The 16,551-nt window shown below is 41.3% G+C and overlaps 1 protein-coding gene across 1 annotated transcript in view; it reads right to left on the bottom strand.

Annotated features, from left to right (window-relative positions):
- DIAPH1 (diaphanous related formin 1) overlaps positions 1-16,551 on the bottom strand; it is an 84,047-nt gene that overhangs the window by 8,326 nt on the left and 59,170 nt on the right. The window contains exons 18-26 of the mRNA XM_084884928.1: positions 10,524-10,622; positions 5,464-5,558; positions 5,065-5,166; positions 4,599-4,838; positions 4,069-4,198; positions 3,274-3,398; positions 2,514-2,678; positions 2,256-2,391; positions 287-373 (exon numbers count right to left, since the gene is read on the bottom strand). Of these exons, the coding sequence (XP_084741054.1) occupies positions 287-373; positions 2,256-2,391; positions 2,514-2,678; positions 3,274-3,398; positions 4,069-4,198; positions 4,599-4,838; positions 5,065-5,166; positions 5,464-5,558; positions 10,524-10,622 (1,179 nt within the window). The remainder of the gene's footprint in view (positions 1-286; positions 374-2,255; positions 2,392-2,513; positions 2,679-3,273; positions 3,399-4,068; positions 4,199-4,598; positions 4,839-5,064; positions 5,167-5,463; positions 5,559-10,523; positions 10,623-16,551) is intronic.

Here is a 16,551-nt window from a genome sequence, read left to right as displayed (position 1 = left end):
GGTTAGCGTGCTCCAGGTAACAACTTAACGGATGGGAGAAATGCAAGAATAGTCAAATGTAAGTGATCTGCGGACAGTACCTCAAAAGCCCTAGTTCTCTAAATCAGTACTTTCTAACATAGGAGGAAGAGAACTACACAATCCACTTCAGATGCAGAAACTATCCCGGGAAAGTTTCTAAACCCTAGAGCATGGTTACCCGCCGCTCTTCAGCCAAGACAAGCAGGACCAGGAGTAGAGAGGCCCACCCCTTTCACCAGGGGGAAGGCTCCATTTGCTTACTTACCCTGACGGGGTCCTCTCTTCCGTCGGAATGCTGCACCTGACTGCAGGGCTTCCAGGAGACTGTCCATCACACCTGTTTCATCACCTTCTGTTATGAACAAAAATGGAGATGTAAGCTCTTCAGCCCAAGCAACATGCATGTGCTGAGCCCCACACAAAATGCATGGCGTCTGCTTGGCTTCCCCTCACCCACAATAGCCAGGGACTCCGCACAGAGGGCTCAACCCCAAGCCTCAGCCTATACTTGCTTGTGTCTGCCTGAAATGGTTCAAACAAGAGGTTTCATTGCCTACTAACCACTGCAAACCTCGGGACATTTTCCTGCAGTACCCTTTCCTTCCTATCCCAATCAGGACAAACACAGGGGATTGCAGAACTGCCCAACTCCAAGACCAGGATACAGACTGAGACTGGGATTATGAAATTAGCAAGGAACTATATAATTCTCTATTTACTCCAAAGTATTTACTCCAATTTACATAAACCTTTCATGCAGCACCTGGTTCCAGTTTCAGAGCAGGGCGGAGAAAAGATGAGAGAACAGACCAAGAGTACATTTCACTGAAGTACTGCCCCCAGTGGCTGCATCGTCCCAAAGCCAGCTAGGTATTTAAGAGAAACATCCTGACTGGAATACAAAGAGTTAATGTAGAATCCTCTTTCCAGCCTGGCTCTGTTTCCATGGTAACAGCTCAGGATGGTGAAATCTGAAACTGCGAAATCCCAATGAGCCCCAGGCTGCCAGCTACAAGGCTAGGCTCACTGCTCCAAGCGCCACCTGCTGGCTGAACATCACCAATGCAGCTGACCTACATTTCAACCTCATTTGCTTGCCCTGGGCATCCCAGGGCCTGGACAAGGTCAGATGTCATCTGATGACTGGGTACAGCCCTCATACCTGGACAGCTGAGCTGTACATTTCCCTATTACGTCCTAGACAGTACCTGGGGGCAAACCCTAGGTGCCTGAGGAAAATGGGGGAAGGTCAGTATTTGCTGTGGGCTTAAATAGCATTACTAGAATAGTTTGTGGCTTATACACAACTGGGATACGGGCAGAGAATTGCTTCCCAGAAAAGTATGAAGAAAAGATGAAATGTTCTTGCTGCTTCAGGTCCCTGATATTACCACAACAGGAAATGCCAAAGAAAGCCCCTGGAGTAAGAGGTATTAGAGCAGCCCTTGCCTCTTGTGCTCGGCAAACACTCTCATTCTTGCCAAACCCGGCAGCCCTGGAACTCCTTCACTCAGATGGCTCGCAGCCTCTCAGGTTCAAGAAGGGTGGCATCAGCTCAGTGCCGAGCACAATTTCCGCTGGAGCAGCCAGAGGGGGGCAGGGAATCAGCAGCAGGAAAGAAGCGGAGACAGGAAACAGAGGGCCAGTAATTGAGGCCATATGTTTCAACAAAGCCATGCTTCTGGTAGTAAAACAGAGATTCTGTTGGAGAAAGAAGAGGGTGGCCAGGTCCCCTGCCCCCTTTCCAGAAGTTCAATCCGTTTACAATCTGAAAGGGTACATGATTGTGCTGAAGTACTTGGGACACAGTAGTTAGTGAAATATGCAGAAAGGGAGGGAAAGCCACCATGAACAGACAGAAGCAGAGCCAGGAAAACATTGTGGGGAAAAGAACAAAAGATTTAGCAGAGGGTATGAAAGTAGGCCAGAGGCACTTTGGACAGGCAGAAGGAAAGAGTACGAGTTACAGCAATCCTAAAATCACTGGGGAGATGAGACAATGCAGAAACCAGCAGAGGAGAGAAGAGGATTTGAGCCTGGAGAACTGGCTGTGCATGCCACTGAGTCAGGGTGAAAGTCCAGCATCGGGGTCTTGGAGGGAGAAGGCTGCCAACTATCTCTTGCCAGGAGCTGAGCTCAGACATGAGCTGTTCTCTCTGGCCTCCAGATTCTAGACAGAGAAGCCTTCCAAATGTTCCTATCTCAGCCCATCAGGCCTTCTCCTCACTTCTTACCTGCATTCATGTCTATGAGTTGCTCTCTCTTCTGCTGCTTCTCCAGCCGCTCCTTCTCTGCCTTCTCCTTGGCTAGTTTTGCCCGCCGCATCTTTTCCTCGGTCTCCCGCCGCTTCTGGTTCTCCTTGACGGCTTGCTGTGGAGGAAACAAATGAACACATGGGTATGCATGCACTCACCCAATCGCACACCCACTAGCAACCAACCAGAAAGTGAAAAATGTTCCCAAGACTCAGTCAGCAGGCATTCCGTGCTCACCACAAACATATTCTTAAAGTTGTGGAGATCCATGAAGAATTCTTCCACAGACACCTTCTTGGGGTCAAAGAGGAAGTATTCGCCCAGCTCCTTGTAGAGGTTCTCCATGTTAGAGTGCATCATCCGCAGCTTGTTATACTGCTCCTGCGCATCCTTCACAAAGTTGTGCAGCTACGGAGTCAAGGACCAATGCCAAGAAGCAGACCTACTTCGAAGCATGCTCGAGGATGTTCAATACAACACTATTTTTCTCGAGGCAAAAGCCAGAAGCAATCTATATATCCACAAAGGGGTTATGTTATATCGCTTATAGAATAGGAGGTGGAAGTTAAAGAGAGTCTGTTCTGGATGCAGCGCTGTGGAAACAGGGCTAAGACAGATTGTGGACAAAAAGCACTACAATGCACACAATGCAATTTTTGCATCAAATAAATTCATGAGATGCAAATCAAAAAGAGTGGCAGGAGGATACTTCTGGGGAGTGGGGAGGGAACACCTACGTGTGCACGTGTGTGTGTCTGTGTGTGTGTGTGGTGGAGATGGGCAGAGGGCAAGGGTTCAAGGGGGACTTTTAGCTCATCTGCGTGGTTGGCTTCCCCTACCATAATAATGGAATGCTTTCAAAAACTCTGTTTTAATGAAAATAAAGTTTTTAAGAGTGAAAAATTGTGTATCACCAGATATATACTATTGCTCCCCCCGCTTCCCCCAAGTTCTATCCCTTGCTAGGGGGCAACTCCTTCCTTTCAAGAAAGGATATAGTCATTTTTTCAACAAACTTGTCTTTCTCATCTGTGGCAGCTGGGAAATTTTGAACATCACGTTCCACATCAGAAATTTGTTTCTTCATCTGATCTAGATTCTTTTGCAAGTTTTCAGCAGAAACTAAAGGAAACACAAAAACAGACAGGAAGAGCTTACTAACCCATGTCTTAAGACCTTCAGCCTCTGCCCTTCAGGGCACAGCTCTCACAGAGAGCTGGTATTTAATTATTTTAGTTCTCTTATGTACTGTCTAGTTGTTCCTCACTTTTTCCCAATAAAACTGTAAGTTATTTGATGATTGAGTCTAAGCTTCATTTAATTCAACAAAAATCTGTGACATCCCCTGGAGTCCTGCTTTCATTTATTTTAGAGAACAGGGTTTGCAGGAAGGAGACATATACAAAAAGAGAATTCTGTTCCCATTCTACTGAATGCTATTTTTTGTTTATCTAATTTCAGGATGGTGAGACCTAGTTTTTGTTAATCTAATCCAGTCTATGTTTTCTGAATGAGAATAACCATCGTTCTAAACTAAAAAACCTGCCTTTCTTCCAGCTGTGGTTGGTGTTTCCCTAGGAAGGCTAAGAGTGCTTCCCACTTCTGTACACAAGGACAATCTCCTGTGCCTGATACTCCTCCCTTATGACTTACTCACCATGCCTATTCCCACCTAAAACAGCCTGCACTGAAAATCATCTAAAATATACACTCTTATTCCCCCCCCCCCCCCCCCCCCCGCAGAGATTGGTGGGGCTTGGCAGTGCCTTCTAGTTTCATGCAACCTGCTCACCTCGGCTGGCTTTCTCCACATGGGCAAGCTCATCTGGAAACTTGAGGACATCAGGATAGTCATTCTCACATAACTCAGCCAAAAAATGCAACAATGTCATCTTCTGATCTGTGGATTTGGTGTCTCGAAGCTTGGGGAAGAGAAGAATTTTTTTAAAAAAACTTTAATATTCTTTTTAAAAATATATATATTTTATTGATTTCTTTACAGAGAGGAAGGAAGAGGGATAGAGAACCAGAAACATCAACGAGAGAGAAACATCGATCAGCTGCCTCCTGCACACCCCCCACTGGGGATTTGGTACATGCCCTTGACCAAAATCGAACCTGGGACCTTTCAGTCCGCAGGCCGACGCTCTATCCAGTGAGCCAAACCGGTTTCTGTGGGAATAGAAGAAACTAATACGGTCCTGACAACGTTAGTCCAAGAAATGTAGTCCAAGATCACCTCAGGCCAACAGTAATTGTCACACTGGGCTCACAGAGGCTAGCAGTTTTCCCTTCTGCCACCTGCCTAGCCCTCTGGCTCACCTTGCAGAGGAAGCTGATGTTGAAGCCGAAAGCGCCGGCATTCCTGGAACCAGCGTTCATAAAGTTGCCGACAAGCAGGGTAATCTCCAGGAGGCTGGAGAAGCTCTCGCTCTTCCGCACCTCCTCGCATGCGGCAGTCACGGAAACAATCTCCGGCTTTATGTTCTCTACCTGCTCATTGAACAGCAGCTTGAAGAGGATGGCATTGAGGCGAGGCCGCAGGCGGGGCACAGTGCCCATCTGGGGGAAGACAGCAGCTTCGTTAGGGCCAGTAAAGACAGAAAAGTAAGAAAACATGACAGGCTTGAGTCACCTAGGGGAGGATAAGAGTTCCAGAGCAGGGAGGAGAGAGAGAAAGATAATTCAAAACAGACAGGAGGCAAGGAGCAAGGAGCAAGTGCCCCAGCTGCTCTCAGGAGGGAGTAAGGGGGTCAGACAAGAGCCTGTCGCCGCAGGCCTCACTCACCACCACGCCAAACTGCTCCGACTCTGCCAGATCATCATATTCGTCCTTCATTTCGGAAAGCATCTTCAACTGCTCTGGCTCTGGCATCTGCTTAATAAGGTTCTGAAAGGGAGAAGGGACTGTCTTAGTGTGAGGGAGATAAGATGACATGAGCCTTCTGTCAGGCCTTCTCTCTGTCCAAGGACCACTAAGAAGGCTAACATGAGCCTGTGGGGTGGGGGCAGAGGCAGCTAAAGAGGTGGTAGGACTTCTGAGAAGTAGACCAGAAACAGCCTGACCTGCAGAGACGGAAGCTTATGCAAAGCATTCTTTCAGCCAACAGTGTCAGAGGAGGAGCCTCATCCTCTGAGCAGAGGAGACGAGGCTCGTGCCCAGTGATGCAAAGAGCTTGCTCCTTACCTGGATCATAGACTCAGTCAGAACAGCCTCATTCACCTCCAGGATGACATTCTTAATCTCTTGATAGGGCATGCGGAAGGAACCCAGAAAGATAGCTGCCAGAAAATGAGATACAAAGACATGTTATCATCTCGTCCCCCTTCCAGCTCATCCTACAAGCCTTTGCTGGACAATTTTCCTACCAGTCAGTGTTTTTTGAAGTCACCATCAGAAATCTCCACCAGCTCCACTGCTTACGTAGTTCCTGATCTCCTGAGTCCATCCAGTGTTTAAGGTTCCCACCTCCCAACTTTCTCTCATTAATCCCTGCATTGATGTCACATACGAGCCGCACTGTTCCAAGCACCGCATTCTACAAACTCTGTGACTCTTTGCTTTGCTCCCAGGAAGCCTTTGATCTCCTCTATATACATCAAAGACGTTCGCCCCATCTATTTTAGTTCCACACTCTCATGACTCCATCCTCAAAGCCTAGAAATGCTCTGATTCTTAATTTAACTGCCATATCCCATTTCCTAACAAACACTTCCTATCCTTCTAGCTCTCTCACTCACTAATCTCTAAATGGAAGAGCCTGCCCTTTCTGTATTCCTCCTTCCCTCCCTCTCTCTCCCATTCTCTCTCTGAAGAGAGCTGATCATTCCATTTTCTCTGAATGTATCAATTCCCTTGATAGTCTATCACTTCACTCTTTATTATTATTCTCATTTCTAATACCCCGATTTCTGTTCACTTGTTTCCTTCTCCTTCCAGTCCCTGTTAATCTAGCTTCTGATTTTTCTATCCTTATACTGGGCTGATGGACATGAATGTTAGTAAACACTACAGGTCAGAATCTAGGAATTTGTGATGGCATCAAGGATAGCTGAAGCCACAAGCTGCCTAGTAATCCTTCTAGTGTTCCTAGTCCATAGTGGCTGTCTTTGTAGCTCCACTAAAATGTTCCCATCCTCCAACTGTCCCACCCCTTCCACATTAGTTCTAAGAAGACCTAGCTTCTCTTAACTGAAAAATTGAAGCCACTGGAGAAATTACTTGCTCAGCTTTCTCTTATGCCACTTGCAAACTAGCATTAGGGACCCTCAGATGGAGCCAGACAATAAAAGGCTTGGGTAAGGACTTTGGAATCATCTAGAAAAAAACTATGCCAAAACTTCTGTAAGCTTATCAGCAACTCTTCCCATGTACTCATCCTTTCGGTATGTTTCACTAGAGCAGGAGGTCCTAATGATCTTTTCCATCAGCTTACATACATACTCGAGTTTCTCCTATCTTTAAAAACAAACAAAATCAAAACCCTCCCTGACCCAAAACCTCTCTCTAATTATCAACTTCTTTCTTTCCTTTACAACATTCTAAAAATATGTATATTGTCTCCCACTTCCACAGCTCTCAATTATTGTCCTGTCCCCACAGTCAATGAAAAGATGACAATCACTTAATGAATGTTCACTCCATGTGAGAAACAGTACCTTAAACACAATCTATATACATGATCTCATTTAACCCCATTCCTAATATCCCTTTAAATTTTTATTCTTTTTTTAAATTATTATATATTTTTTTTTTATAGAGAGGAAGGGAGAGGGATAGAGAGCCAGAAACATTGATGAGAGCGAAACATCAACCAGCTGCCTCCTGCACACCCCCCCGGACCAGGGATGTGCCCGCAACCAATGTACATGCCCCTGACCAGAATCGAACCTGGGACCCTTCAGTCTGCAGGCTGACGCTCTATCCACTGAGCCAAACTGGTTTCGGCTAAATTTGTATTCTTAGCCCCATTTGACCAAAAAGGAAAATAATACTTCAAGAAGTTAAGCTACCTATCCAAAGTCCCACTGTACTAGTAAGTGTTAGAGCCAGAATTTAAATACAATTAGATTCCAGAGCCTCTAATCTTAACTCTTATTCTTACCTTGGCTACTGACTTTCCTAAGGCCAGATGCAAAAGATACTTGTCCAGTCCTGATTTTACTTGACTCCTGTCTTTATCTGACATGTGGACTACTCCCACTTAAGACTATTTCATACAATTTTTCTTGCTGCTCCTTGCTAGCCATTTTTCTTTGAGGCTTCCACCTTTTATGATTTGCCCCTTAAATATATATATATATATATATATATATATATATATATATATATATATATATATTTTTTTTTTTTTTTTTCCTTCAAACTATAACATTTATTTATAAAATCACTGAGGTAGAAGTAATTCATAGAAGAAATGGGCTTAGGAAACAAGTTACAGAGCAAAGGAAGGACTCTTGGAGCTTAGGAAGCTCAAGGTGACATGCCTGGGGGGAGAGGGAGGAAGAAAAGGAGAGGGATGGTATGGGTGTGCTCCCAGGAGGGAGAGCTTCCTGAGGGTTCTAAGAATGGAGATTTTAGGGGAAGTCCCAGGGGATGATCTCAATATAATATTCAGCAGCTTTCCAGGTGTGTCCTTTCAGGGTCAGGGTCTCCACTGATTGATTGGTTATCACTAGGTAGGGGGTCATTATTCAATGTAGCTGGTCTTGAGATCAACCTTGGTGCTCCTTGTCTGGTTCTGCTGCTTTTCTGGGCCTGGAGCTGAAATACAACTGAGGCCTAGATGTCATCTCTATGGTCAGGGGGTCCAAACCACATGACCAGTGATATGCTAGGGCAGGAAAGGTCACCTCAAAATCACTGCTGGAGTAGCCTTTTCAAAAATCACAAAGAGTTGTATCACTCACTTTACTGATTAAAATCCCTTCAGTAACTTCCATAACTTTCAGGATGAAATACATACTTCTTAGCCTAAGCCTACCACAATTTTGTTGTTGTCAGTCCTCACTGGAGGATATATTTTCCACTGATTTTTAGAGAATGAGAAGGAGGGAGGGAGGTGGGGAGAAAGAGAGGGAGGAAAACTAATGTGAGAGAAACACAATTGGTTGCTGCCCGCATGAGCCCCTATTAGGCCAGGGATCAACCTGAAACCAGGTACATGCCCTTGACCAGGAATCAAACCCGAGACCCTTTGGTGTGAGGACTAATGCTTTAACCACTGAGCACAACAGCTAGGGCTAAGCCTACCAGACTCTCTCTCTCTCTCTTTTTTTTTTTTAATAAATATATTTTATTGATTTTTTGCAGAGAGGAAGGGAGAGATAGAGAGCTAGAAACGTTGATGACAGAGAATCATCGACGAGCTGCCTCTTGCACACCCCCTACTGGGGATGTGCCCGCAACCAATGTACATGCCCCTGAACGGAAATGAACCTGGGACCTTTCAGTCCGCAGACCGACACTCTACCACTGAGCCAAACCGGTTTTGGCCAGACTCTTTTTGTAGTTCCTAAATTGCACAATGTTATCTCATGCCTCTGTGCTTCAGAAATACTGACGGTTCTGCCCGAACAAGCCAGGCCTCATGCTTCACTGTTAAACAGTGTTTTCAACTCAAATTAAGCAGTACACCTTTAGAATGATCTCTAGCACACCCCTCCCCCCACCCCACCCCACCCCCGCCACTTGATTTAGATGACCCTTTTCCTAGAGCTCTCACAAGCACCCTAGTACCCCTCCATCACAGCACTTATCACTCTGTGCTATTAGCATTATTTACTTTTATAACTCCATCCAAAGTGTGGCTCATGAATAGGAACTATGTCTCACTCAGTTTTGTATCCCCGACACATAAAAAACACTTAGTAATAATTCTTGAATCACTAAATTATATCTCCTAGACCAGGGGTCTTCAAACTACGGCCCGCAGGCCACATGCAGCCCCCAGGGGAGTCTGATCCTGCCCGCCAGGTTTTTTGGGCAGTGAGCGCAGCCAAGATGTTACAGTAGGAATTAGTAGTTCATATAGTCCGGCCCTCCAGCTCTCTGAGGGACCGTGATCTGGCCCCCACTTTAAAAAGTTTGAAGACCCCTGTCCTAGACCATCCTACTTTAAACTAACTTCAATCCTCTTCCTGAATTCTGTTTTCCATATCAGTGTCACTCAATTGGAAGTAATACTGCACTACCTACCCCACCATCTTGTATCATTTTCTAAAACAACAATTACTCATATTTTGTTCCCAGAGATAAACCTTGGGAGAAGAAATTGTGTCACATTACTTTAGTCTCCATAAAAGGACTTACCCACAGACTATTTAGTGCGATTTGTTCACAATGATGTAAGATTACATAGCCAAGAATAATGTAAAGGCTTACTGCTCTCACTGTATCGCTGACTTCACTTATGGGTATGTGTATTCATTATTTGTGTGACCTTTGCCAAGTCACAATAGCTCAACTTTAGATTCTCATTTGGAAAAATGGGGACGACAACTATATCGCATGATTGTGAGTGTGTTTTATGGACTAATACCCTTTCATCTCTGGAACACATGGCTCGTATATGCCTAATAGAGCCTGCAACATGGCAGATCTTCAAATATTTGTTGAGCAAATATTTAAATCTATGTTTTTTGGGAGATCAACAGTTTAACAAAAAATGAACATATATTCTGATCATCAAATAAGTACTATCTGTATCAACTTAGCAGAGGAGTCTCTGGCCTGAAATTCTGCCACCAATCAGAGTTACGGGTGTAAGTAGCAAGTTCAGAACAGAACTCTTTGGAATTATTGATCCGACTCTGAGAAGTCCAGGATTTACATTATTTATCCTAAACCACAAAGTTATTTTAGATTTAATTGAAGTCAAGCCAACACCTGCATTTAAGAAGAAATACTTAAAAGAAAGGAAGAAAGAAGAAAGTGTACAGTAGCTGGAACATTTGTGGTAGATTGTCTGTGGGTACAATGGAAACAGTAAGGGCTTTGAAATAAAAAAATCCAAGGTTCAAATCTTCCTAGCTACATGACTAGGCAAATTCTTAATAATCTTAGCTTCTATTTCCTTGCCCTAAAACTATATATTAACAATTTTATACAAGATCGAAAATTCACTATGCAATGGCTGGCACACAGTAGGGACTCAACAAATGGAAATTTCATATCAGGGACCCAGAATTAAGCTCTTAGAAGAAATCCTTCACATTTCAGGTAGTTCAGATCATAGAGTTACTTACAGAGATTCTGGGCCGTTTTTGAATCCAACACCTTTAACTCTTTTACTTTTTTCTTTTGCACAGATTTCTTTTCTTCTCCACCTTCCTGATCTTTCTTGGCTAGAAAGGAAAGATTAGAAAAGCAACATTAAGGACAAACCACATCTGTGCCTTAATGAACTCGTGTTCCTGGAAAGGCCCCTCTCACCTTCTCTATTAACAATGATCTATTATATTCCTTCAAGGCAAACCTCCTCTTTAACCACCCACCCTTCATTACTGACTTCACCCTCCAACTATAAAAAAAAAATAAAAATCTCATTTTCATTTTTAATAGTTATCAATGCTTTCCTACCTACATCTTATCTACTTGTAGGGAGCAACAAACCTTCTGTAAAGGACCAATTTGGTAAATATTTTAGGTTTTGCAGACCATATGTCTCAGCTCTGCCACTATAGCATGAAAGCACTCATAGACGATACATACACAATATGGTTGTGTTCCAATAAAACTTTATTCACAAAAAACAGGTAGTCAGCTCAAGGGCTATAGTTTGACAACCCGTGTACACAAACTCAGAGCTTATTCTTGTATTATTATTTATTAATTATTGTATTATTTTCCATATGAACTGTAAACCTACAACTGTAAACCTCTGTGTATGTAATATATGAGAGGAAACATTTCACCAAAAAACAGAATAAACATTTTTTTCAAATGCTCACATTCCAAGAAAGACTATATCTGTGCCATAAAAATCAATAAAATAGATAAACATCTAGGAAGACTGACGAAGATAAAAAGAGAGAAGACAGAAATGAAATGGAATATCACTTCAGGTTCTGAAGCCATGAAAAGGATAATAAGGGAAAACTACAAACAACTTTGTACTCGTAAATTGGACAACTTACAAGAAGTGAACCAATTCCTCAAAAAACAAAAGCTACCAAAAGTCAACCAAGATGAAATAGATAACTCAAACACTACTTGAAACCACTTAAAAAACTGAATTCATAATTTAAAAAGGTTCTTCAGAAGGAAATCTCTTGGCCAAGAAGATTCCACTCGAGAATTCTACCAAACATTTAAAGAAAATTAATGCCAATTTTACACAATCTTTCCCAGAAAACAGAAAAGAAGGGAACACTTCCCACTTCATTTTATGAATGCCATTGAATTATTAACTTTAAACAGTTAATTTTTTGTGAATTTCACCTCAATAAAATAATTGGTAATTGTTTAAGATATTAAAATCATGAATTAAACCAGTGAAATTTGAATATGGATTTATATTAGATGACAGTAATATATCAACAATAAATTTTCTAAATGTGATAACTGAACTGTGGTTATGGAAAAGAATGTCCTTGTATTTGGGAAAGGCATAGTGAAGAATTTAAGGATAAAAGGCCATGATGTCAGTACTTATCTTAAACAGTTCAGTTAAAAATAAATAAAAGAATACAGTAAGGAAATATAGTCAATAATATTGTAATAAATATGTATGATGCCAGGTGGGTATTGGAAATATCCAGGGGTATATTTAGTAAAATATAATTATCTACTCACTATGCAATGCAACTGAAACTAATACAATATGATCCTGAATGTAAACTGTAATTGAAAAATATTATTTAAATTTTAAAAAGAAATAAAAAGGAAATGTTCATAGCAGCATTATTCATAATGGCCAAAACGTGTAAACAACCCAGTGTCCATCAACTGATAAATAGACAAATAAAACGTGGTATATCTATACAATGAGATATTATTCAGCCATAAAAAGAAAAATGGAGTGTTGATACATGTGACAACATGGATGAACAATGCAAATATGCTTAGTGAAGATGCCAGATACAAAAGAGCGCACAATGTATGATTACTTTGATAGAAAATGTCCAGGATCGGCAAATCCATAGAGACAGAAAATAGATTAGTGGTTGCCAAATAGGGAAAGTGAAAATGGGAGTGACAGCTTAATGGATTCAGGGTTTCTTTTGTGTTTTATGAGAATGTTCTAGAATTGCAGAGTGGCAGTGGTTGCACCACTTTATACTGTATAAAAACTATGGAATTGTATACTTTTTTTTTGTTTATTTGCTTTTTGTTAAGACTCACCGGAGGATGTTATTTTCCATTGAATTTTAGAGAGAATAGAAGGGAGTGGGAGACAGAGAGAGAAAAACATTGATGTGAGAGAGACACATTGACTGGCTGCCTTCCGCACCCCCTTACCCCACACTGGGACTGAGGATTGAGCCTGCAACTGAGGTATGTGCCCTTGACCAGAATCAAACCCATGACCTTTCATTTCAGTCTGTGGGCCAATGCTCTAACCACTAAGCAACTGGCTAGGGTTAGAATCATACACTTTTAAATATATATATATATATATATATATTTTGTTGAGTTTTTTACAGAGAGGGATAGAGAGCTAGAAACATTGATCAGCTGCCTCCTGCACACCCCCTACTGGGGATGTGCCTGCAACTGAGGTACATGCCTTTGATCAGAATCGAACTTGGGACTTTTCATTCTGCAGGCCGATGCTCTATCCACTGAGCAAAACTGGTCAGGTCATACACTTTTAAGGGTGAATTTTATATGTGAATTATATCTCAAATAAATGCACGCGTGCATGCACACACACACACACAATGGATCAGAGATTGAAATGGAAAAAGTAAAACTATTAACTTAAAAGAATTTGGAAAATGTATTGTAGCATTGGGGTAGGAAAAGAGTTCTTAAGAAACAAAAAGTACAAACCAAAAGGTAGGAAGAATCTTAAGTTGGCCCCCAAGTTTCCCTCCTCCTAATGCACATACCCTGTATATAGCCCTTCTCCTTGAGTGTGAGTGGGCCTGACCTACTCTGGTTAGCCCTTTTAAACAAGGGTTTAGAGATCAGAGAAGTCAGAGAGAGTCAAAGCTCCAGCAGACACTCTCCTGCTGTTCTTGGAGAAGCAACATGCCATGCTGTGGAGAAGGCCATATGGCAGGGCATAGTGAGAAGCCTCTAAGAGCTGAGAACAGCCCCTACCTGATGACCAACAAGAAAACAGGAATCTATGTCCTACAATCATAAGGAACTGGATTCAACCAACACATGAGTTTGGAAGAGGACACTGAGCTCCTAGAAGCAATGTGGCCCAGCCAGAACCTTGATTTCAGTTTGGTGTGACCTTCAGCAAAGGATTCAGCTAACTTGGATTCCAGACCCATGGAAACTGTGAGATAATAAATTTATGTTGTTTTAAACGACTCCTTGTGATAATTTGTTACACAGCAATCCTATATAATAAAAGGCTAATATGCAAATCAACTGAAGGGCGGAACAATGGGTCGCTATGATGCGCACTGATCACCAGGGGGCAGACACTCAATGCAGGACCTGCCCCCTGATGGTCAGTGCGCTCCCACAGGGGGAGCGTTGCTCAGCCAGAAGCCAGGCTCATGGCTGGCAAGCACAATGGTGGTGGCGGAAGCCTCTGCTACCTCCACGGCAGAGCTAAAAATGTCTGACTCAGGGATCGGGCCTAAGCTGTCAGTCAGATGTTCCCTGAGGGCTCTCGGACTGTGAGAGGGAATAGTCTGGGCTGAAGGACCCCCTAAGTGCATGAATTTCGTGCACCGAGCCTCTAGTAGAAAATAATGAAAGACATTAAAAAATTTGACAAACTGAATTTCATCACAATTAAAATCTTTTCTTTGAAAGACACTATTAAGAAATGAGCAAACAAGCCATAGCCTGGGGAAAAATGCTTGCAAAACATGTTTGGTAAAGGACTCGTACCCAAAACATATAAAAAATTTTCATGACCCAACCATAAGAAAATAAAACCAATTTTTAAAAACAGGCAAAAGATTTGGGCAAACACTTCACCAAAGAAGACATAGACTGTAAATAAGCACAAGAAAGGATGCTCTACATCATTGTATTAGGAATTAAAACAGCCCTAACCTATTAGAATCACTAAAATTAAAAAGCAAAACTGATGATGCTAAGTGCTGGATGCAAAATACCTGCAACTCTCACACACTGCTAATAGAAAAGAAAAAAAAGAAAAAAAAGAAAGAAAAAAACCCCACACAAAACAGTACATAAAAACAAAAAAAATAGTACAGCTACTTTGGAAAGCAGTTTGCCAGTTTCTTATACAATCAAATATACATTTATTATATCATATGACCTAACAATCCCATTCCTATGTATTTTCCCATGAAACCTGAAAACAAATATGTCACTACAAAATCTCATATGCAAATGTTTCTATTGGCTTTACTCATAATTGCCAAAAACTAGATCCAACCCAAATGTCCAACAACTAGCAAATAGATATAATACTCAACAGTAAAAAGGAATGAACATGCATACCACATCATGGACAAATCTCAAATACATTAAGATAGGTTAAAGAATACACCCTCAAAAGGCTACTTAGTGTATGACTCCATTTATATGTCATTCTGGAAAAGACAAAACTCTAGGAACAGAAAACAGATTAGTGGTTTCCAGGTCTGGTGGTCAGGACAGAGAATGAACAAATAGGCAGAAGAGAACTTTTTAGAGTGATCAAAATGTTCTCTATCATGCTTGTGATAGTTATATGGCTGTATACATGTCAAAAAATCATGTAACTGCACATATAAAAAAGGGTAAATTTTACTATATGCAAATTATACTTTAATAAACCTGACTAAACATATTGTATCTTCAAGTCAATAAAATACAATAAATAGGTCTACTATAATTATGAGAGTGATGTTGATAGAACATGTGAACTTCTTAATAATGAATAATAAAGTAGCGAGATTCCAAAAATAAATACAAAACATTTAGTACATGCTAAAGTAGAAATTTAGATCAATGAAAAAAGGATGGTCTAATCCAGGGTTGGTAAAGACCAGAAAATAAATATTTTAGGTTTTGTGGACTGTACTGTTTAAGGTGGAACTATTCAACTCTGCTGGTGTAGTATGAAAGAAGTCATAGACAATATATAATCAAATGGGCATGGCTGTGTTCCAATAAAATTTTATTAACAAAAATGGGGTGGCCATAGTTTGCTGACTCAGAGTCTAACCAATAGTATTGGAAAAACTGACTCTCCATTTTGAAGAAAAATAATTAGATATTAACTTTATGCTATTCATAAAAATAAATTCCAGATATATTAAACATCTAAATGTTAAAAATAGAAGTATAATTCTGAAAAAATGAAAAATTCCCTAAGAATAAACACAAAATCAAGATGGTACAAAGTAAAAGACAGACTGATTACATGACATTTTAATTGTTCAATGTTGTGAAAATCATCATAGAAAATATGAAAGAAATGAGAATTTCCATTTCTAGCAATGGGGTCAATTCTCCTGTGAAACACATTTTAAAATGCTGGTGTAATATTTTAAAAAATCACTCTAAAAGCATGGAAGAGCTGACAAGATGGTGATGAACTATTGCCAAAGAGAGAAGCAAAGCACTGGAGCACTGTCCCAATGCCAGTTTGGTGGTTTCGTGCACTAAGGATGGACAGGGGTCAAGGTCCAGTTTCTGTTTAATGTGGAGACTCTCACATAAGACTCCCTCATCGTTAGCTAAGAACCCAAAAGGCTACACCCTCAGAGTAAAAGTGAACACAATAGGCTTACAGTTGGAAGCCCTAGAAAGCCTACATTCTAGAACACAGGGAGCCAGAGAGAGAGCAAGCCTTTCCCAAACCACAAACCCCGGCACAGCTCACTCACTGACTGGATTAAGGTGATCAGCTCCCACACTCATCTGTTTAGAGAGGAAAAGCCAAATGGAAACAGACCAAGGAATGATCCAGACATTGGAGCCAGCCCATAAGGATTTTAAAGTAGATATAGTTAACATGTTTAAGTATATAGAGGGAAAAATAGATGAAGATGGAGAAGTTCACCAGATAAATAAAATTTATTTAAAAACTAAATCAATGGACATTCTAGAATTAAAGACTATTATAACTGAAATTAAGAGCTTGATAACTGGGTTTAACAGAAGATACAGTAGGTATTAGTGAAT

Source organism: Pipistrellus hanaki, assembly GCF_964339955.1.
Source record: "Pipistrellus hanaki genome assembly, chromosome: 5".
Taxonomy (NCBI): domain Eukaryota; kingdom Metazoa; phylum Chordata; class Mammalia; order Chiroptera; family Vespertilionidae; genus Pipistrellus; species Pipistrellus hanaki.
The sequence above is the reverse complement of the archived record's forward strand: the minus strand, read 5'-3'. Positions and strand labels throughout refer to the sequence as shown.